The sequence below is a fragment of the Falco rusticolus genome, chromosome 1, assembly GCF_015220075.1.
Source record: "Falco rusticolus isolate bFalRus1 chromosome 1, bFalRus1.pri, whole genome shotgun sequence".
NCBI lineage: Eukaryota > Metazoa > Chordata > Aves > Falconiformes > Falconidae > Falco > Falco rusticolus.
In genome coordinates this window covers 69,008,309-69,030,693 of record NC_051187.1, presented here as the reverse complement: position 1 = coordinate 69,030,693, position 22,385 = coordinate 69,008,309, and the positions used below count along the sequence as shown (strand labels likewise).

General features: G+C 41.8%; 1 protein-coding gene, 2 long non-coding RNA genes and 1 other non-coding gene across 7 annotated transcripts in view; 2 read left to right on the top strand and 2 right to left on the bottom strand.

The window, feature by feature from the left end:
- Window positions 1-1,842, bottom strand: part of USP46 (ubiquitin specific peptidase 46) — a 34,225-nt gene extending 32,383 nt beyond the window's left edge. The window contains exon 1 of one of the 3 annotated variants that reach the window (XM_037383185.1): window positions 1,435-1,842. In XM_037383185.1, coding sequence (XP_037239082.1) covers window positions 1,435-1,470 — 36 coding nt within the window. In that variant the 5' untranslated portion in view covers window positions 1,471-1,842. Of the gene's footprint in view, window positions 1-320; window positions 423-1,434 lie in introns of those variants that run through there. The other 2 variants (XM_037383195.1, XM_037383201.1) reach the window with 2 other exon arrangements.
- A 1,901-nt stretch (window positions 1,843-3,743) lies between these two features.
- Window positions 3,744-9,649, bottom strand: LOC119146091. The gene is made up of 3 exons (XR_005103637.1): window positions 8,989-9,649; window positions 8,466-8,533; window positions 3,744-3,977 (listed from the first exon to the last, which is right to left on the bottom strand). It is a non-coding gene; the product is annotated as an uncharacterized LOC119146091 (long non-coding RNA).
- An 85-nt stretch (window positions 9,650-9,734) lies between these two features.
- LOC119146076 lies at window positions 9,735-12,507 on the top strand. Of its 2 annotated transcripts, XR_005103626.1 has the most exons (4): window positions 9,735-9,824; window positions 10,121-10,345; window positions 11,205-11,307; window positions 11,718-12,507. It is a non-coding gene; the product is annotated as an uncharacterized LOC119146076 (long non-coding RNA). The 2 variants fall into 2 exon arrangements; XR_005103622.1 differs by having other exon boundaries at window positions 9,808-10,345.
- LOC119142580 lies at window positions 11,470-11,587 on the top strand. The gene has a single exon (XR_005102338.1). It is a non-coding gene; the product is annotated as a small nucleolar RNA SNORA26 (small nucleolar RNA).
- Window positions 12,508-22,385: the final 9,878 nt, after the last annotated feature.

Sequence of the window (22,385 nt, the reverse complement as noted above, 5' to 3'; positions counted from 1 at the left end):
CTTAGTGTTGGTGAAGAATGGTGAGCACCAACATCATTTTACCCCAAGTCTGGATTTTGTATTAAGTTCTTTCAACCCCAGATCCAACACTCCCTCTCTGCATTTCAGAGCAGGCGTTTCAAAAGGGAGGACTAGGACTTAAATCAGAACTGTGCGTGGGATGCCCTGGACATCTGGTTGGAAACAAAAGAGCAAGCCCACTTAAGTGGAAGCGTGGGCATGTGGAAGGGGAGCAGGCTTGCAATCCACACTCCCTCCCCCAGCCCACGGCTGCTGACCGCACAGGAGCCAGGCCTCTGGGGCTGTGCCTGCTGCCTTACCCTAGAGGTAGGCTCTGTCTCCAGGGCAGATGAACGGTATGTGTGGCATCACCAGCACAAGGCATGCTGGGGCACCACATGGAGGGAAGGTGGCAACTGCATGTAGCTGCTCTTGAAGAACCTGGAAATAAGGGGGAAAAATACAGACTAAAACAACAAAACGTGTGGAAATAGGCTTCTCTTCTGTTTGCGTTGGAGCGCTTAGCCCACACCGATTTCTTTGGCAAGTTTGTTACTGCCCCACTGTATTAATAAACCTTTGACAGACAAATTACAAAGTTTGAGCTCTCCCTTCTCCCACTAAGAAGTTTCAAAAATCTAAACCCAATCAGATGCTCCAAGTTTGTTAGGCTTGAAATTAGACCCAAGCACAACGCAGAAAGTGTCCTTTCAACAGTTCCTAAGGAGGAAAATGGCAAAATCTGAACACAACAAACAAAAATACCAGTTTCCTTATTCCTTCCTAATTGCCTAGTCTGCTTTAGAGAAAGCTAAGTGATTCACGAGTCCTTAACAAACAGCAGTCCTCCCGGAGTGCCATGCAGTAGAAGCTAAACCCTGGTGTTAGCTCTAAAGCCAAGACTTCCCAGAACAGGTACCATCAGGATCCAAAAGCGTATTATCAGGCATCTAAACATCCTCCGTTTCTGTGTAACCTGGGGAGCTCCTGGCCCCATGAGACCACAGGGCGCCTGCTTGTGAGGGTGAAATGGGGTCACTGACTTAATGCGGATTCAAAGCCCAACTTTGGGGTCCTTTCGCAGGATTATTAGGGCGGGAGGAGGAAGGGCGGGCTGCGGCTCCGTCTGCAAGGCGTACCGGCCGGGGCCAGCCCAGCTCCATGGGCCCCGCACCGGCTCAGCACCTCCGTGTCCCCCCGGCCCACTCCCGGGCTGCCCCGGGAAAACTCCTCGGGACGTCGCCACTCTCGGGCGGCCAACTCCATCCAGGCCCGCCCCGGCGCAGCCTGCCCGGCTCCCCCGCCGCCGGGGGCAGGGATGCCTGGCGCCCCTGGGAGGAGCCCCCCGGCCGCCCCTCCGCCGGCCCCAGCAGGGCCTGCCCCCGGAGGGGCTGCTGTGCCGCCCCCGCCGCCGCGCCCGCCGCCAGCACTCACCATATTACAGATGGAGGCGATGTTTCTGACAGTCATTAGTCTAAAGGTTGCAGCGATCCCACACCGCCATCTTTATAAGGTGAAAACAGCCTCGCTCATGGTGGGAAGAGCGCAGGAAGGGAAAGGGGGCGGCGGCGGCGGCTTCTGCGCCGGGGCTGGGATAAAAGCAAGAGGAGGGGACTGCACAGGAGCCCTCTGCGCCCGCAGAGCAGCCAGCAGGACGGACCTTCCTGCCCTCCCCCCCTCCGGGGCGGGTGGCCGGCAGCTCTAGCAGCGCGGCGGGAGCCGCCGCATCTCCGCTCCTTCCGCCGCTGACTCGCACGGTCCGCAGGGCCCCGGGCTCCCGCTGGAGCGCTCAGCCGCGCCTCTGCGCCAGCCGGCACCGCGCTAATCTCTCCCTTCCTCCTCCTCCTCCTCCTCCTCCTCCTCTCCCGGCGGCTGCCGTCGCTGCTCGCCGCTCCATTGCAGCGCCGCGCCCGCTGATCCGCGGTGACAGCGCCGGGGGAAGGAAGGTCAGAGGCGGTGACCGCACGGGGCCCCGCCGGCGGGCCCGGCCGCGCCCGGCCAATGTGCGGCGGGGAGGGGACGCGGGGGCTGCCCCGCCGGCTGCCCGGGACGGGCGCTCCGAGGGGAGCGGCGGTGCCTTTACCACCGGGCCCGGGACGGCCCCGGGCTGCGAGGCTGTCGGGGCGTGCGAGATCCCCTCGGCCGGCAGCGGGGTGAGGGCCGGGGGGCAGAGTCCAGGCGGGCGGCACGGCGGTGTGCCAGTGACGGCTGCGCTGTACCGGGACGTGCTCGCTCCACCAGTTTTGAGGTACGCAGGAGCCCAGGCACAGCGAGCCCCAGCAGAGTAGGCTGGCGTGTAATTTGCTGCCCACAGCAGGTGCTTGGTGCTGCCACTCCTGCAGACAACACCTTCACAAACACTCTTTTGGGACCATGCCCACACCACACATCTTTGGGCCCAAGTTCATAACGCGTGGCATTTATGTGACACCACTAATGCAACCATCTCCGTTCCTCTCCAAACACCAGTCAGGGCCCATGCCTTTCCCCAAGGTAGACCAGTATAAGTGTACTACATTTACACACATGATAACAGGCACAAGATTTGAGGCCACACAGCAAATCTCTGAGAGAAGCAAGAACGGTGTTCAGGTGGGGCAATGCCTTATCTTAGAAGTCCCCTTTTCTTTAGCAGATATTGCTGTTTTCAGCAGGAGCTTAAGGCCTGTTTATTGTTCCTCTGCTATGGTAGGGAAATCATTCCAATGGAGAGAGAGAGAACTACTAATGTTTCTATAGGCACCTCTGCTTCTGACAGCACCTGCAAGTATGGCACACTCATGCTTGGCTATGCTTTTTACTTCATGATGCTAGAATATAATAATTTCAGTCTATAAAGCCAGGCCCCACAGGCTTTATTTACCAGAACCATTCTGAAGTCAGTAATTATTTTTTTTTATTTCAAGAAAAGGTCCATGATTATTAATAAAAATCTGGCATTAGCAGTAGCATCTAAAGATAAATTCCTGCCCTGAGAATACTGTTAGGTAAGTGGTCTCAATGCAGCTCATTGTGGATGATTGTCCACTTCATAGAAATGGTATCAAATTTAGCATCAGTTGGCATTCTGTTGACAGTTTTAGCAAAGAAACTCAAAACTGTGTTGTCACAGCAACAGAACTTTCTTTCCCCAGTAACTTCGATTAATTATATTTAAAACATTGCAGACATTTCAAATACATGATGGGAGAAAGATTTTTGGACATTATGAAGTTGTCGGGGCTACTAAACTGTTTCATAAATCCACAAATCACTATGTAAAAGAGCCATCAAATAATGTAACACTGAGAAAAGAATAATCTTTGGTATAGTTCTATGAAGTTCATGGTCTTACATTATGTGTGAATTTCACCCCAAGTGTTTAATTTGCTTAAACTCTGAGGACGGGATTATACATAATGTCACAGGTTTTCTTGACATAACCAAGGGAAATGGGAGTTAAGGTGAAGTATTGTTTCAGGACTGGCCACCCCCAGCCTCAGTTCTGAAGCAGTCATGGCCTGGTTGGTCTCCAGTGCATTTCTAAGTAGCCTGTGGAGAATGACAGTACTGCACTATAGCTGGTTTTTAAACTCAGATCCCTTTTTTTCCGGAAGCCTAGTTGTGTATTCTTTGCTGCAGCACATTTATTCCACTTTACTGTAGAGAATCGTCCTTGCTGTCAGTGAAAAGTTATTAAGTAAATGAATGGGTTTGAAAGCTGCTTAAAAATTCAAATGAAACAAAATGTGGTAACTAATAAAGCCATTTACCTCACATATATTTTAATGTCAAGGACATCATTCCCATAGTGCCAACCCCAGAGAAACCATACAAAGTAGAAAAAAAAAAAAAAAAAAAAGAGTAAGAAAAAGGTAAATATTTTCAGAAAGAAAGAGAAAAAAGTGCTTTCATACTTCCGTGTTCTCACTGATGCCAATTACTTGACTCCAGGGTAAGTTTTCAGGTGGTTTCTGTTTGTTAAACTTTTTTTTTCTCTGAAATACAAAATTAAATTGCTATTAATTAAGCATTTATTGGTTGTTCAAGAAAATGACTGCTCTTGAAACTAAGCATATTTGGAAATATGCACATACACACACATCATTCTGTGAAGAATTCAATATAATTATCCTTAATGTTAATAAAAATACTTCTATTTAAGGGTGGACACATTTCATGTCTTATTTCTGAGGATTCATCATAAAAATAGGAAATAATATACAAGTGTTTATGTGCCAGTTTAACAATAGTTTAGCATTGGCTTTTTTGCTCGTCAGTCACATATCAAACCAGGAAAGAGGAAAGAAACTTTCACACTTGAAATGGGCTGGTGTTTTGGTTTTCTTCTGGTGCGGTCATTTTCAGAACTAGAAAGTCTATTTCTGTAGCTTTTTGAAGATAAAAAAGTGCTAAGAAAAGCAACAAATGCTAGTTACAAATGTTATAGGAACTGTATAAATAAAGAACAGTGAACAATTGTTTCCACTCTAAAGCATTGCCCTATCTCTTCATAACAAACAACTAACCCTGTGTTTCTTCCGAGTGTTAGACAAAGAGAAGGAAAACAAAGGACTATTTATAACCTAAGAGTGCTTATATAATTTCTGTTGAAAGGTCAAAAAATGCCTTCTGCATTTAATTTTAGATCGGTCTTGGTCTCATCTGGTTATACGCTTGAACATTTTTATTTCACTACATAAAATAAGAACCTATTGTAAATATCCTCTTTGGCTAGCACAGGCTTGGACTTTCATAACATTTTCCATTTGACGTTCTAAGAGTACTTTGCAAACATTCACTCAGACTTGTTAAATTATTGGGTGGCAAGTTAACATTAGCTTCTTTTACAAAGCAAGAGAACGGGCAGCAGAAATTTAGCAACTTGTTCAAAGTTATACAGGAAAGTTAGTAGCAAAGCTGGGACTGGAATATCTGCTCACTCCATGCTACAAAGAGGATATTGCATTTTCACTCCAGAAGTCATGGAAAACTCCATGGAGGGTTATGTTTCTCTTGTCATAAACTCTGGTCCAGAAACGGGTCATCATCCATCAGCTTTGCTGAACAAGTGCTTGGAACTGAATCAAACTTAGGATATATTTCCAGGCAATTAAAAGGGCATTTTAGCGAAAAAGGCAGTTAAAACAATACTCAGGTTTTCTGGAAGGTAGGAGAATATATAATAAGAATTAAAAGAGAATTCAGGTACCTGAAATATTTTCAGTGCTGACAATGTATATATAGAATTTTACAGACTTTTTTGATATTTTGTATCTCACATTAAATTATGTTTTACAAAAAGTATCAGTATTTAATAAATTTATTTAATTTAATAAAATTTAGTTTATTTAATTTAAAAATTAATTAAAAATTAATAAAATTTAACAGAATGGCAAATATGTAGACACAAGCATGAGGACGAAGAATTTTCCATGAAGCTTGGCCCCCACTGCAGAACAGATTAGGAGCTTTAGTACAATGCCAAATGCCAACTTGCAGTCCTTGGACTGAGGTTGTAGGGCATGCTTCATAGCAGGTCCACGGAAACCTCTATTTGCACCTGAAATTCTAATGGTTAGAGTGAGTTGTAGTCCATGTAAAATTCATGGCAATCCACACAAAATGTGGGGATTCTCTTGGAGGCCTCTTAGTCTAAAGCCTGCCCACCACCACCACCACCCCCAAACCACACATGCACACACACTTTGGAATCACTATTCTTCTTTAAGATTGTCAGCTTCAAAGCAACCCCTACCCAACATTTTAAAATAACCTGAGAAATTATTTCTTTTGATTTAAAATATGGTAAAACTTTATCTTTAGAATCCTAACAAGTCATACTGACACCTACCAAATATGAAACAAAGAAAATAAAACTTTGCACTAAATTGATCTCTGAATCTCCCTTATCTTTGCTAATTATACATTATACTAGTTGACAGAGAGGGAATACCATCTTTTCCTTTTTCTCAGGAATTGCTATTTCACAGGAAAAACCAAAATCACTTACAGCAGCTGACTTGTTGTTTTTTTTGGCCAGCCATCAGATTTGAAAGCCCAAGGCCGCAGAATAAGACAGATGCAAATGCATTGATGTCAAATACACCAAAAGCTGACTGAGTAGATAAAAGGGGCTAATAGTTCTACAGCCTTAACCATTAAACAGCCTATTCTATGAAGAGGCTGTTTAGGCCTTTACGATCAGTTCAATGCTCAATAATGGCCTAGAGGAGTGATTATCTCATAATATCTTACTCTTGCTTTTTCCCTGCTGCTTAATTGTGTTTCAAAAATATTCTGTTAGGAGCTTTGAACAATGACAATGAGAGAACTTCTGCATATTGCTTCATCAGTTTACATAATACTAATCTTTCCTGACACTCACTACTCAACTGAAAACACGCCCACATTTCTGTAAGGTAGAATCTTGAAGAATGGCCTCTTTATCAGGTATTTTATTCAGCAAGGAAGTTCACTAGCATTTTTCTTAGCTATATAAAAATGTGCTTTAAGTTGGAAAGATCCCGTTTAAGTTCTAATCATACATATTGGCTAGAAAGAGATAACCAAATTTTTTAGCTGTGGAAGTGATTTCTCAAACACAAAGACACTCACTGAGCAAAAATAACAGAAAACATATGTTTCTAACAGAAATGTATTGCTATTTCTGCCTCTGGAAAGGAAATAACAATTCTGGCTTGCCCTTCTCTCCTCCAATGGTTTTATTTATTATTTTTGTTCTATTCTACAGACTAATTTTAACTAACATACATTCTGAGGACAAAACACAAAGGATATTGTGACAGCAGACAGGCTGTAAGTGGCATTTAGTTTATTTTCAGCATGAATTTAGAACAGCCTTTTCATTTTATGTAAATTGTGGCATAAATTAATCAGATTATGTTTTTATTACATTACCATCTCAAAGTTTTAATCAAGGGCAGAAAAAAAGCTACTGCATTGTAAGGTCCAAAATCTGCCAGTTATTTAATGCAGATGGATACTGTCATCCATCTGCAAAGATTGATGGTCGCAATGGATTTTTCTTGCTTGGTTTTCCTTCATATTACTGTGGAAAAAGACAGTGACATTGAAATGAAACATTAGTGACAGTTGTGCATTTTGGTGAAACTAACATGATGTTTTTGAACAAATGTTTTTCCAAAGTCTTTCAGCTGAGAGGTATCAGGCCAGTGACTTTGAGATTAAATTCATGCATTCCACAAAGAAAGACTTGGCTGATTAGAGCACCACTCTTCAAGATCTGAATAATTGAGTTCAGATCACTGCAAACTCCTTAAAAAGCTCAACAATAAATCCACAAAATAACCAAGGCACCCCACTGCCAATTAGCTAACTTCAAAATGCAGACCTTCAGATATTCTTCTCCACGACCACCTAAAGTGGAAGTGTCCTAACATAAACAGACCTGGCAACATCTACTGGCATGGTTGACCAGGTGCCTGACAGCTTTTCCTGCTAGAACCTGCTAACTTCTCACACTGCAAAGAAGCAAATGTTCTTTTTCACCATTAGGTGATCAGTGTGGAATAAAACTAGCATGTTTACTATCTGATTCTTAAGTGTAGTTTTTGTACCAACTATACATACTCTCCCCCTCCTCCCTTAAATATTTTCATGTTCATGGTGAAGCTTCCATGACAACTGAAGTTCCTGTAAGTTCTGCTCATGACCAGACTTGCATCTCTCCTGGATCTCTCCAGGATCCATCTCAAAATTAAGCTGTACTTAGATCCACTGGTGACATGGGCTTTCCCACAAGTCCCCAAGATACCCAGGGTTGTAGGCAGACTCAGTGCCCAGCTAAGAAGTTTGTTCAGATAGAAGTTAAAGAGGCAGCCCGTTTGCTCCAACAAAACAGAAACACAGCAGATCCGCTTGCAGTCTTGTAGGTAGTAACTCAATGGTTGCAGCACTTGCCCAAGTGAAACAGGACACCCTGACCTGCATGTAAAGAGATTCAAATTCCCATTTGAACATTGCTAGGACAGAAATTTATTCTATAGGGAAGGTCTGGGAAGGGACAGAGAAGGTGGCCTCTGCATTCCTGCTCTTGAGTTTGTGCCACTACCAGACAAGAAAGTTTCATGGAGCCAGAGGGGAGGCAAACAATGCAAAGTTTGTACGGGGTAGACAGAAGAAAGCTTGTGCACGTAGGATTTTATCTGAATTATTAAAATGCTCATCTGGGAAGGATACTGATCACTGGTTTGCTGTGCTAACAGAGGTGCCAGCTTACATTCTGTACTAGAAAAGAAAAATACTGAGCTTGACATACATCCCACTGACACAGGTGGTAAAAATGTAAAGGTTGGATGCTACTTCATCTTTTTGGCTATATGACAAGAAAGGACTGATCTGACTTACCTGCCTAGCTGTAGAAAATGGTCATTGCAGAGAACCCCACTTGAAATAACCTGAAGCTACATGCCTTACAAATTCATATCCAGAGAGGGACTTACCTAGAGCTCTGAGACAGCTTCCGAATCCTGATGTCCTCACAATAAATTTACTGGCACAGGGGTTACACCTGCAACAATGTTTTAAGTATGAATAATTAGTCAGAAGAAGTAACTAGAAGTGATAAGAAACACTTTCTAGAGCTATCCCTTCATTGCAACTATGTGATTGCTGGTTTCTGGCTGAATCAGGTCAGTTTAGTTCTGCTGAGGGTAATTTAAATGCAGGGTTCAGAAAACTTAGGGGTAGTGGGCCAACCTGTAATTTTCTTTCCACACACTTACAGGTGCTGTGCTGTGGCAACTCACTATAAGGCAATACACACCGTTTCTCACTGAGACAGGAAGCTAAGAATTATCAGAAATATATTCACCTCTTTGTGAAGCAGGGACTTTCATTGAATTCGGAACTCCACAGGAACCAAGATGTTGCGGTTCCTACCCTACTAGCTTTGCTGGGCAACATTCAAAGTGTCTGTGCTACAAATTACCAATTCCCAGTTTACGCTAATCTGCTTGTACTCACCCTAAAACGTCTTAGTAGCGTCCCCAGCCAGCAACACATCTCAGCTGAGGTGGAACAGCCATGTTTTGCATCCACGCTGTGCACTGACAGGACAGGCCTGGTCCCACCATGCTGCCCCGGGAATGGCGGCACAGGCGCGCTCTGGAGCCAGCGGCACTTGCTGTAACGGCAGCGAGGGCATTAGCGCGGGTTGGGGCCTGCTGCACTGCCCTCGCAGGCAGATCCTAAGCCTCCTAAAGCAGGGCTTAGATGGGAGTTTAGACAGAGATCAACGGTACTTAGTTCCTCAAAGCCGCTAACGCGGCTGCTACTTCACACCGCAGACGCTTTTGTTTCTCTGCCTTTTAGCCTTTGGAGGCTGAAGGCCTCCGGGCCCCCAGCGCTCGGCCCGGGCACAGATCGGCAGTTACGTCCCGACCAGCACGAAAGGCCGCGTCACGACCCAGGCGGCAGGTCCGCCCCTGACTGACTGCCGCAGGGAGCACGACTGAGCAACCGGGGCGCTTCTCACGGAGGCAGAAGGCCGCCCCCTCACCCCTGACCGGTGCGCTCCGTTGGCACCGGCCGCCCCTTCCCGGGGGCAGCCCCCGCCGTCGGGCCGCGGGGGGAAGCGCAGCACTGCGCCCCTCCCTCAGCGGCTGCGGGGAGACCCGGCGCGCGGGCCGCTCCCCCCGCGCGGGGTCACGTGCGCCAGCTCGACCAATAGGCGGCGGCGCCCTTCCCGCTGGCTCCTCCGGCCGCGCGGGCGCCGCGCGGGGTCTCGCGGGAGCGGCGGGGCGGTATTTAAGGCCGCGGGAGGCGCTGCGTTCTCTCTCTCCTTGCCGCTCTTCGCTGCGGTAAGCCTGTTGCAGCTGCTCCCCAGAAGGAGCCCCGGGCTCCTGACGGAGGGTGGGAGGCTTGGGGTGGTGGGATTGGACCTTCTCGCGTCTTCCCTTCACATCTTGCCCTTCCAGAGCCTGGCGGTGCTCTGGGGAGTCAACACAGGGGGATAGAGCGCCTTTCCCTCACAGAAACCCAGTGCGGAGCCGTTCGCCTCCGCCCTGCATCCTGTCGTGAGGCACAAGCGTCCCTGTCCCTCCCCCCTCCCCGGCCCCCCTCGTTGCCCCTCTCTTCAGATTTCTCTCTGCCGCAGGGAGCGGCGGAGGCCGCACGCACCCCCAGGGCGGCCGCCCGGCGGGGAGGAAGGCGGCAGAAAGCGCCCCACGGTCCTGGCAAGGCCTTCAGATGACCCCGAAGGCTTTGCCCGCTGGCCTGCCGCGCTCGGCTGCTCCCAGCCCGGGCAGGAGGCAATGCACAGGGCAGGCCTTCCCAGTGGGAAGCGCTGGGGACCTGGACTCGTGCCTTTGAGCGCCTATAGGTAAGGGAGCCACACCGACCTCGTCACGTATCTCACCTCTTCTGATAAGGCTTTGGGCTTCAGAAACGGAGGGCTTTGAACCTGAGACTTTGTACCACCTAAAGACAAACATATGTGTGAGGATACTGGTCTGTATCACTGTGAGACAAAGAAGGGTTTGTGTACGTTTGTTTCCCTTTCCTTTTCTAAATGGTAGGTGTTGAGCTGTACAGACCTTAAGTCGGATTCAGTGCAGTGGTTTCTTTTTTTTAGTCTACATCAAGAAAATTACAGTCATAACTTGCAGTGTTTAGGGTGCTGAATGCTGTAGGCACTTAAGTTCAAACGGATTTAACTTTTCAAACAAAAAGTCGTCACTGATTATGTAGGCGTTTGGCCTGGTGGTCTAGTATGTCTGTAACAGTGACTTTTGATGTCTGTCTTCGTTGAGGTCTGTGTATAATTTGTTACAAGGTATGTGTAACTAGGCACAAGGTAGCAATGAATAGGCTGGTAAAGGTCAGTTTAAGTCTGGAATTGTACAGCTTCAGGGTAGCGTCAACTTTTTAAACAATTTAGGCTTAATAAACTTTCCATTGTTTCTGATCAGTAGTGTATTTTAAAAGAACTTCTATGTAGTTTAAATGGGCTAATTAAAACAATCTTTTCAACAGATTAAACCATTGCCTACCTTTTCCTTTAGGTCTTGATTTGATAACAAACTTCATGAAAACGACTTCTGCAACTGTAGAACATGACTTCTAAGAAAATCTAATTCAACCTAATAGCAACTCTGTAGAATGTGGCTTTCAGAACGTCTGTAATAAGACAATATAAATTACAATATGTAATTTAATTTCATCTTTTTTGTGCTGTATAGAGGTACTAAGCAACTTTGAAATATTTTAGACATGGATGATGACACCTAAATTAGAAGCAATGCTCAAAACTTCTTAGGAATGAATAATACCTTCTGCTAGAAGGTAAGTGTGCTCTAGTCTAATGACAATTGCAAATAGTTTTAAAACTTGATTTTTCATAAGTTGTAAATTTCAAGCAAACTGTGGTAACTCTTGAGTAAATAAGTTCAGATAATAATCTTCAATAAGAAAAAAAGGTGGTTTAATCTACTCCCCTTATATGCTTTGCCCTCTTAAGTCTGGCAGTGTCTTAAGTGGCCAACCCAGAGGGGTATAAAAGATCTCTCTCAAACCCAGAGGTGAGGTTGAAACTCTTCTTTGGATCATGCTGAGAGGAACACATTCATTAAACTAATGAACTTTGTGAAGCTGCTTCATCAACTTTATTACTAGCTTGTAGGTAGGGTTTGAACTGTTATCAGATTGTCATGTTATCTGAGTCTTGGTATCAATTTTGTGTAAATCTTTTTCAGGTTTCTCAAGTCTGTTGGTGCTTTATGTGAACCTACATGATAAATGTCTTGAATGAAAAGAGTTCCTTGTAATTGGTTGGTCTCCAGGTACGTTGCATAAAAAAGGATTAAAAAAATATTAGTGGATGTATTGCCTTCTATATCTAAATTTAATTTATTCCTTACCCGAAAACAAAAACTCCAGCAATAGTTTGGACTAGTGGAAACCTGTGTGGTAATTGTTAGGACTTCATACAGATTTAGCCAATCCAAATCAGAAAAAAGTCAGAGGAAAGCTTGTGATTGTTATTGGATCAGTTTATTCTAACATTTCCTCTAATCTGGCTGTCCTGTGGAATGGAATCCATACTAGTGGTATGGGAAAGGAAAATCCTGTCCTACACAAATGAAGACAATTATATTGAGAATTGGCTCTGACTTAAGGGTTATTTAATGTAGCATGTTTATATAACCCAACCTCAGGCCACCAGTTACCACTTGTATATATGTGATGCAGACTGCAAATTAAAGAAAATTTGCAGGGAGGAAAGCAGCATGTGCAAGGGATTTGAACCGATATTAAACATCAGCTTAGGATTTCATGAGTTGCTGATTTCTGAATTCATACTAGATGACTACAACCTGTAATATGTTTTGAAAGTGGAATTGAGACCAGCAATGGCTAAAACTGCACATCTTCAATGATCATGTTTAAACAGGAACCGTGCCATTTGCTGAAACAAGTTTCCTCAAACTGCTGTAACTTATGTCTATATGTATTAATTGAAATAAAATGAAAATGCTACCAGAAGTCCGTGTTCAAAGGTTTCTTGTTCAGGTACTTCCTGTATGAAGGCTTGGGTTTGTTTTATGGATGTGAATACTTGTGTTGTCATGCAGAAACATTATCTTTAGATGTGCACACTTGATAAACTTAATTTTTAATTTAAGTGGGCCATTTTCAATGCATCTGTAATCTTCATCTTTTATTCTGACTACCTGATCCTTGTTTTCTGAAGTATTTTAGAATGCAAAAGCACTTTGAGATCAACTGGTCAACTTCCAAGTCATTTCATTAGGCTGTATGTGCTATTTGCATGTTCTCCAGCTAGTGAAAAGGTCTCAAACTTTAAAGAACAAAGAATCCCATTACCTGCCCATTTCAAATAAAAGAAAGTGCAAAAGGTTGCAATACTCCCTGTAAAGAACAACCAGTGTGAAGATCCTTGAAGAGCAAGATCAGTGTTGAGTGATTGAAAGCTTTTGTGTGCTTATGTCTAAACATTAAAAACTTACTCCTCAATGGTGGGTCTTAACAAGAAGTGATTTGTGTGTCCTATTACTAGCCACTAGTACCTTAAAATGCACAAGCAAGAATATAAAATACTGTTAAAGTAGCTGCCAGGTGCTTCCCCACTGCCTATAGAGGAAAGTGAGTTAAGTGTGGATTTATGGAACAAACATACATGGTCAGGTTTAACCCCCATCTAGCCACAAAGTGTTTCTGGTTATCTTTGCTTAAATCTAGGCTAAATGGGGTATTTAGTCGTCAATATTTATAGCCTGCTAGTCTTGCCTAGGTATTTATTTTCCTGTGGACTTGTGTTTTAATAAACTAAATTTGAAGGGAATACAACAGTACTTTCCCTTCTTTATATTAAACCTGTCTGACAACTGTCTAGTTCCTGTTATAAAAAAACAATAAACTATTTTCCTACAAGCCTTGTCAGTTATTTTATAAACCTTTGTCCCCTGCAGTCACACTCAGGGTTTGTTTTAGTCTATTCAGTCTTGCCTTATGTGAGTGTGGTTTCATAGCTGATCCATGCTGCCCTGTCCAGGCTGTGTAAATCATACTTATCTTGGGTTCAACACTAACTGATGGCATTTAGCATAGAGAGACTTTAAATGTTTTCTCCTGTATAACTGGTAAACTTGTTTACATTTGTTAGCTTGGGATGGTGTTCTCAGTGAGCTGTCTGCACTTCCAGAACTTTATGAAGGGAGTAGAATTATCTTGGAAGGGCTGGAGTTTTCCTTCCCAGATCTATTAGTCGCACAGTAAGTGGTGTTAAATTCCATCTGCTGCTCTGTCCATAAGGATCTTGTCAGAATCAAGATGTTTTGGAGTCTGCAGCCATTGTTACCTTTTGAGTATTCTGTGTTTTTCACATCAGTTTGAAAACAGCTTTGAAATTTTTCACTTATGAAAACTATTTGTTCCTCTCCTTTTTGAATTAATGGCCTAAGTATACTTAAGGCCCCCTACTATTTCATAGTAGCTATCATGCCCTTGAAGGACCTATCTGAAGACTTATTGAAAAGAATGTTCCTTTGAGTCATGCTTAGGTGCTGACTCTTTCAGAGACTTGTTTGTTTAGGGTTTTTGAGGCATTACTATTCAACTTCATGCTGTGCAGTTGGTGATAAAAATTGCCATTAAATCCTAATGACTTAGTCCTTATTCACAAATTTGTTCTAAAACATTTCAGTCAGGTCCTTGTTCATTCATCCCTAGTTTTTAAAAATTTTGGGAAAGTAATCTCTATCACAGACAAATCATTCACTTGGCTTTTGTGATGTAGCCTTCAAATTCTCAAAGGCTCCTTTCATACTTGCTCATTTCTTGGGCTTGCAAATTCTTTTGCAGACTGCCTGCTTCAAATCAATTTGAAAAGATTAATATTTTGTATCATATTGTTCCTTAAGCATTTCTGCTGCTTCAGTATCATACAGATTTAGATGGGGTTATTCAATTTTACTTCGTTTTGGCATGACTTGCAGTTACTGAAAGATACAGCTTCACTGTGGAGCACATCCACAGTTTAAAAGGGCTATAATTTTTGTGTTTTTCAATTTGCCCATGAAACTTGATTAAAACTTGTCTTTTAAGCAACATTTTACCTGTTTAGCCATACCGCACCCTTTTAAACTGGTACTTTTATGTAGTTTCATTGCTCACTGCTTTTCTCCTGTTTTTTCCTTTTTTAAAGGGAGAAATTTGCCTAAAATTTCAGTAAGTTCAATATAGAAATGTTTTGGGATGTACTTGTTTCCATTGCTGACAGCTGAAGTTTTGTTTCCTATCAGTCTGTCTGTTGCAGAAGATAAGCTTTTTCAGATCAGTGACTTGCACACTTGTACTACATACTGGCAGTATGTTATTGTTTCCCCAACAGAATTGCAGTGTTAGCAAAGTCCTAGTTTGCCATAGTTATCAATGAAATACCCATGAGCTACTAAGAGATGACGTTGCATGTAAAGTCCAATCTTTGCTGTTCTGCCCTTCTGAAATATCTGGTAAGAAAGAGAGGATCCATTCTAAACATGATCTATTCTGCTTTCACACAGCAAAAATGGATTCAGCTTACTGGTTTTAGTACATCTGGAGAGGGAGCAATAATGAGAAAAAGTGTACTTGAGACTCAGGTGAATACTTAACATTTCACCTACCTTGTTCTTCAGGTAACTAGGCAATCATAAGGCACTATTTAAAAAGGGGAAGAGCTTTTTCAGTAGAATGGGTTTAATAATACAAAGTCAAAATAGAGTTTGTATTTTAAGCTAAAGTATCAAATTATTTCATGTGTTTATAAGGCTTACGACTTTGTACATTTGACTGACTCTGTTACGACTCAGTTGGGGCCGTTATTCTATGCTGAAGGCTCATTTGGAAGAAACACTGGTTGGAAAGATAAGTCACTTGAGAGTAGACTGTTCTATGACTTCTCATGAGTAGTTACAGTAAGAACTCTCTTATCGATTAACTTTGACTTGTTTCTATTCCATCTTCAGGCTTTTTGGAGTATAAATACGTCAGTTCAGGCATCGTTCACCTAATTAAATTTATGATATATCATGTTAAAGTAGTGAAGCAAAACAAAAGGATTAGTATTAGTCTAGGAATATGAAGTAAGTCTGCATGTGATAACTTTATTGTTGTAAGTTAGCTCATTCACCCTAACGGCTGTGCAGTTCACTGAGAGCTGGTTTGTATGAATTCTGTCCTCTAAATGAAGCTATAACGTTGCAATTTTTGCTTTTATTACTCATTGGAAAAGTGAAGACTAATGGAAGAAAAACAGCCAGGTTTGCTGGAGAATAGTCAAGGGCTAACTAGTTGGCTTGCACCATTACAGATTTGTGTTAACTGGCCTTGTTACAAGCTAGATGATATTAAGGCAAATTCTGTCATTTTGTAAGTTTTTGTATGATCATTTGTACAACAGGGATTATATGAGAGTGTTGGGGGAAATAAAGATGGAGGAAAGCTGCAATATAGCTTTTAATCTGTACATTTCTGTTCATTCAGGCTTATTGATTGCTAATTTAGGAATGCTGCATTGGTCTTTCACCGACTAAATCTGCAAGAATGTTAAATTTGTTCAGCAAGACTGAAGACTGCCAGACAGAAAAGGGAATATTTTCATATCTATGTATTTATTCTGTGTTCTAGCAGACAATTGAAAGCATGATAGTTCTTCTGTAACTTACTGCTAAAACTGTCAAGATGTCAAGACTCAATAATCAAAGAAAATGCAGATAAAAAAAGCCGAAGAATTAAGTGTACTTTGGGAGTGACGTGCTCAGCCCTGGACCGTTTCCTGTGCACAGGGCTACATGGAACAACGTTGTTTTGTATTCTGTGCAAGAGTCTGACAAGATGCAAAAATGTTTATTCTTCCCGGTTTTTTTGAACTGGGAGCAGTTGTTGGGGGACCACCTTGAAAGTCTGGCACTCCCCAAGAGTTTTAGTTCTGAGGACCTTGGCAATACCAGAATTTCTGTGATGACTTATACTTAGTAACACAGATTTGGGACCTCCAGGGTTTGTACTGTTTTGTTTTTAAGGATTTAAAATTTGCATGCAGGTATTAATTAATGTTAGAGTTAGGTTTATGACCCTTTGTGGCCTTATATTAATAAATCATACTTACAGATCTTCAGTGGGAAGCTTGGAGGCAATACTCAAGTAATAACGGCTAGTTGTTGTCCTAGTTATTCTTTTGACTTGATGGTTAGTTGCCTGCATCTTCCTTATTTATGCCTTCCCATAATGTTATGGTTGTATCCAAGATTCTTGAGTTCGTGCAGAGCAGAACAGCAGTAGGGTGAGTATATAGGCTGAATGGACTTGTACCTAAGAAACAACGAGTGTGCATCCCATGTGTTCTGATTTGGATCAATGCAGGCAGACATTTCTCACAAAAATGCAGTTTGAGATAGCAAAATCTTTTTATAGTTGTTAGATATCAGATCTGTATAGAACATGTTTTCTTAAAACTTTCTACATTTGGTTTCAGATGCAACTCACATTGGATTTTTCCACACATCAATACTTTTGCTCATCTAAACAAAGGTGAAAGCTGTGTGACCTTCAGTGACATTCATTGCTGCAAAGAGGGCCTTTTCTGTTCAGTGGACCCTGATGTAAAGATCAGAGATTTCCTCCTATGCTTTGATATTTAACATCTGCAGCTTTGACTCGGTGCATAAACACTGAACACTGTAATACTGAAAACACTCATACTCCTTCAGATTAAAGAAAAGTGTACAAGCGACAACAATGACTTGCCATCTTCAGATTGTATTGTATGTTTACTGTAAGACATAAAGTTAATCTAATCACAACACATTCTAATGTATTTCAACCTAAATGTACTTTATTAAAATAATGATCAGCAGTAATTGGAAATAGGCAGAGGCCTAGGAAGAGCAGTGTGCACAAAACCAGGGGATGAAAAAATGCTGGGAGTTGCTGCTTTTAGCACTGCCTGGGTTTGGAGACAATAGGTCATGCAGATCTTAGTTTGTTTAATGTGGTAGCAGGTGAGATAATTGTCTTTCCTTCTCAGTGGCATATTGCACACCAAAGCAGAGGTGGTATTTGGCCTGTGATTCAGTGTTTTTCAGACTTTCTCCTGATAAGTGAAGGGATTACATGAAGGTAAATTATATGAAGGAATTTGGCTTAGGTTTCATTAGTGGTCCTGCCATTAAATCTTATTACAGATGATGTAGGAAGATGAAATCCCAGCTTTTATTTGGCTATATCATGATCTGTGCCTTAAAAATAGAAAATTATCTCATGTAGCTTGTAAAGTGAAAGAAAATCAATAGCACCTCTGTAGAAAAAAATCTCAGCAAGCTACTTGAAAAGATTGCTAACTGTAATGTTCTCAGGATTTTGGTAATGGATCCTAATAGATTCATCATTTTTATTTACTTATTTTTCCTCTGACATGTAAACGTAAAATATATCCAACATACTTTACTGGTAAAATAACCAGAAGGGAATAAAGCCAAGTAAAGCAAACAGAAGGATGCAGTCTGTTTCCAGAAAGAATGTGTTCTGTCCCACATACCCAGACTCAAGATACTGATTTCAGATCCAGCATGGCACAAGATTTTTAGAGTTGCTGATATGCAGTGACATACCATGATTTTTTTTTTCCAGATACCCATGGATTTCCTCAAAATTTTGTTTTAGACCTTGCTGCTGCTGTTTCAATTTGCAGATAGGTCTGTGTTCTGTGTTGCGTGGTATAAAAGAAAAAGAAAAGAAAAAAAAATAAGATAAAAAAAGTAGATAATTAAAAAAGAAAGAAAATAAAAAAATCTCTTTTGCTGCTCTACATGAAATCTCGGATTTTCATCTACACATACTGCTGCTATCAAGAAAATCTGGAAAGAGAAAAAAGGTATAATGGTGGAATTCATAGGTGTGCAATAAAAATGCTTTAACTCTGTGATGTGTTTTTATAGTAAGTGATGTGAAAATTATTAAAAAGCAACCCCAAGGACTATAAGATAACATTAAGTCCCTCCTGGATTCAAGCCCTTGCTCCTTCTTATAATGCATAATGAGTATGTTTATTTGAACTACATACCAGCTGCAGTCCTTTCAGTTGTCCACTACTCCTTTTTTGTATATCATTGTTGGCAGGGCCTAAGTAATTTTTGGTCCTATGCAAAAAGATGCTGCCAGGTCAGTATTTTCATATCATTTTGTTGTGTAGGGAGAGCACCTCAGGTTTGGGTACCTTAACTGTAGATCATTTCTTCTTCATAGTGTTGCAGATGTAATAGCAATGTGGTCCAATTCTCACCTGTGTGGTGGTAAGGCTGAGAAGTCTGACGGATCCGAGCTAGGTCTCATCTGCCCTCTTGGTCTGAGCTGGGAAACGATGATTGCAACAGCTGTGACTCCTCTCCAGCATAGTTTTATCACATGTGTTAGTTCAAGGAAACTAATTATACAAACAAGTAACAGGGTGACTTTTTTTACTGCTACTGTGCTGTACATTGGGGTTTTTTTCCAAACTGAAGTTTTATTGCTCTGTCTGTTTTGATTCACAGTATTATGTCTGTTCTCACCTGACTTGGTACAAGACCTTGCAGTGTGTCTATTTACCATGAGTCAAAGCAGAAGAAAGGTCTCAAGGTATCTGTATAGGTTGGTCCTATTAAAACTCTACACCAAGTTCCTCAGATTGCCATGCTCTTTGCAGGCTCCTTGGGCTACAGCCTTCCTCTTCAGTAGCCATGATTTTTACTTCTCATGGAGCTTCTTCCTCCTTTAACCAATTTGAGTTTTGTTGTTACCGTTTCTTAAAAATGCTAACCAAAACCCCATCTTAAACTGACAGAATATGGAGAAGCAACTGCTTTTAGTAAAAACTCTGTGATATGTGTGTGATGTGAAAGAACTATAAAATTAGACACAGTAAACTGAATGAAAACAAGTTTTAAGATACAGAAAAATAATAGCTCTGCTTTGCAGCTATCTGTGTCACTGATTAATACTTACAATTACAGACAGTATTAAGCTGGTACGTAAAAATCACAAAAATTTATATTTTTCTTTCTTGCATGCCTACAGGCAGCATATTTGCTGGTGAGCAGGAAAAGAAAAATTACTGCCGTTGTCATACCTCATAACGGAACTAGCACCACCTGGCTTATGCACTATATGCTGTGTAGTCCACAATTTTTATAAATCCTTTCCTTGGACTGCTTGGAAATTGCTAGGAAAAAGAAAGTGTGCCAAGAATTCACCATAAAACATTGAGAACTTGAGTACCTGTATTTATACCATTAGAGAGGGGCTGATGGTTTTCCTTTTTGACTAGAATTATGACTGTTAACTGAATGCAGCTTCAGGTATGAGTGCTCTCTCCACATTTGGATATAGGGGTTGGGTATGAAATAAAAAGATAAAGAAAAATATTGAATATATTATATACCTTCTTAAATATCCCATGTATCTCAAACTGCTTCATTATGAATTACAGTGCTGCTATCACTTCAGGAACTGTAACCAGATGCAGCATTTGTTATGTAGTTACTACAGCTCCCATGTAACCCTTGGACAGAACTTGATTTCTGAGGAAGAAAATACAGATAGGGTACTGCCATTGGTTTTTGTTTGTGGTTTGATTCTTTTTTTTTTAGAAGACTTGCATTTTTTATTAAGTGGAATTGTCATTCCATGTCCACTAGTGTGACAGAAGAGCTGCTCTCTCAGCTCTCACTGGCTTGAGACCTGTCTATTAGAATTTGAAAAGGCTGCTTGAACTTAGGTAGCTTTAAAACTTCCAGAAATAAGGTATGCAAACTTAGCTGAAGGTCACTAGGACCTGTAAGTCAGTATCATGGATGACAAGCATGCTAGGACAAATGAAAGGTAGGTCTTCAGACAATTTCACCAAAATTCAATGAAACTGTGTTTGTTTACTTTAGCAGAGAGTCAGGCCCCCACTCCTCTCTACAAACCTTAGTTATCTTTCTGAGGTTGCTAGTCATGACCTAACACCTACAATGATTTGAGGTCCTGTCCTCAGTCTGGCCTCTTTCCTATTGCTACCAGGTGCCCAGTCTGAAGGTTTGGGTTTACGTAACTTTGGGTTATTCGTATAATTTCTCACTAACGCTCATGCTGTTAACCTGAACTCATCTTTGATCTCGTTCAGCAGGGTGAGAAGTTTCTAGCTTTGACTCACAGTTTGTCGTCCTACCTTTAGTTTTTGCTTTAAGAAAATAATCTTTATTTTTCCATGTAAGTGATGTGTCCTTCCATTGTGGCTTCTGCAACTTAATTGTGGATTACTCCCATTTAACCACTTCTTGTTTTTATTCAGGGTAATTGTATTATTACTGAGTCTGCCTTAAGAAGTTTATTTAATATCTTCCTGATATTTTGTGTATGTTTGTGTGAACACAAAGAGAAGTCGTTCCTTGCAATTTGTAATCGGAATCTTTAAAGTAGTTATAGACTGTGATTTAACTGCCTTTGTTTTTATGCTGTGGGACATAGTTTATATATGTTTTTATTGCCTGGAGATTTGAGTACAAGTTGGGCTGCTTGAAAGGGTCTTGCATAAAATTCAGTAGTGCAAAATGCTGTTGCCGTTTTCTTGTGGAAAAATAAATTAGAGGTGAATATTTCATGTATTGAAAAGGGGGTAGGGAGGAATTGTTTTTCCTTCCAAGTAAATTATTTTCAGTTGTCAGATTTCAAAGCTCCAAGTAAGAATATTATATGGATATCTGTTTGCTTATATTCCCAGCTGCCTTTCAGATTGACTCTGGTAGAATTTCTTGTGGCAGATTCTATAAATTGCATGTTTTGAAGTAACTTAAATAAATAATTTTAGGGTAGGATTTTTCAGAAGTATTCAGAACTGAATTCTTTCCAGTCTTTCTGAGATTAGTGTTTTACTGTTGATGTCATTAGAGCAAAATTTGTTCAGTACTGAACAGTTTGAAAATCCCACTGCTGGTGTATAGGGTCTGGCTGAGATGGAGTTAATTTTCCCGCAGCAGCCCTGGCAGCGCTGTGCTTTGTACTCATAGCTAGAAAGGTGCTGGTAACACACCAGCGATTTGGCTACTGCTGAGCCGTGCTCTACCGCATCCAGGCTGGCTCTCCAGCATTCCCCCACCAACAGCCAGCTGGGGGTGGGCAACATATTGGGGAGGGGGCACAGCCAGGACAGCTCATCCAAACTGACCAAGGGATATTCCACACCGTATGATGTCTGCTCAGCAATAAAAGCTAAGAGAAGCGGGGGACTGGGGGCATTCGTTACAAAGATATTCATTTATGATGTTTGTCTTCTGGTGCAACTGCTATGTGAAGCCATACTTCCTAGGAAGTGGCCGGACATGGCCTGCTAATGGGAAGTACAGAATAAAATCTTTTGTTTTCCTTTACTTCCATGTGCGGCCTTTGTTTTTACTTTATTAAACCACCTTCATCTTGACTCACAAAATTTTTTTTCATCATATTTTGTCCCTGCCCCCTGCCCCTCCCTTGTACAGAGGACAGCAGTGATAGAGCAACTTGGTGAGCACCGGGTGTCCAGCCAAGGTCAGACCACCACAGCTGGTTACTAAAATCAAAATCTTTGGTATTTCTTAATCTCTTCAGGTGGCAGGGCGTGGTTGGTTCAGCCAAGTGATTTGGATTGGCCGCACCGAAACTGTTGATAATGTAATTCCATACTTACATCATGAAGCCAAGAGGAAAAAAATAATTATTACCCTGCAGGCACTGAAGGAAATATAAAACACACAGTGGTAGACTGTCTTTTAAGAAGTCTTAATTCACACCCTATGTCTCATCAAATATGTCACACAATAGAAACAGTCTTGCAAATATGAACTGTTTTGGTAAGCAGGAGCTTT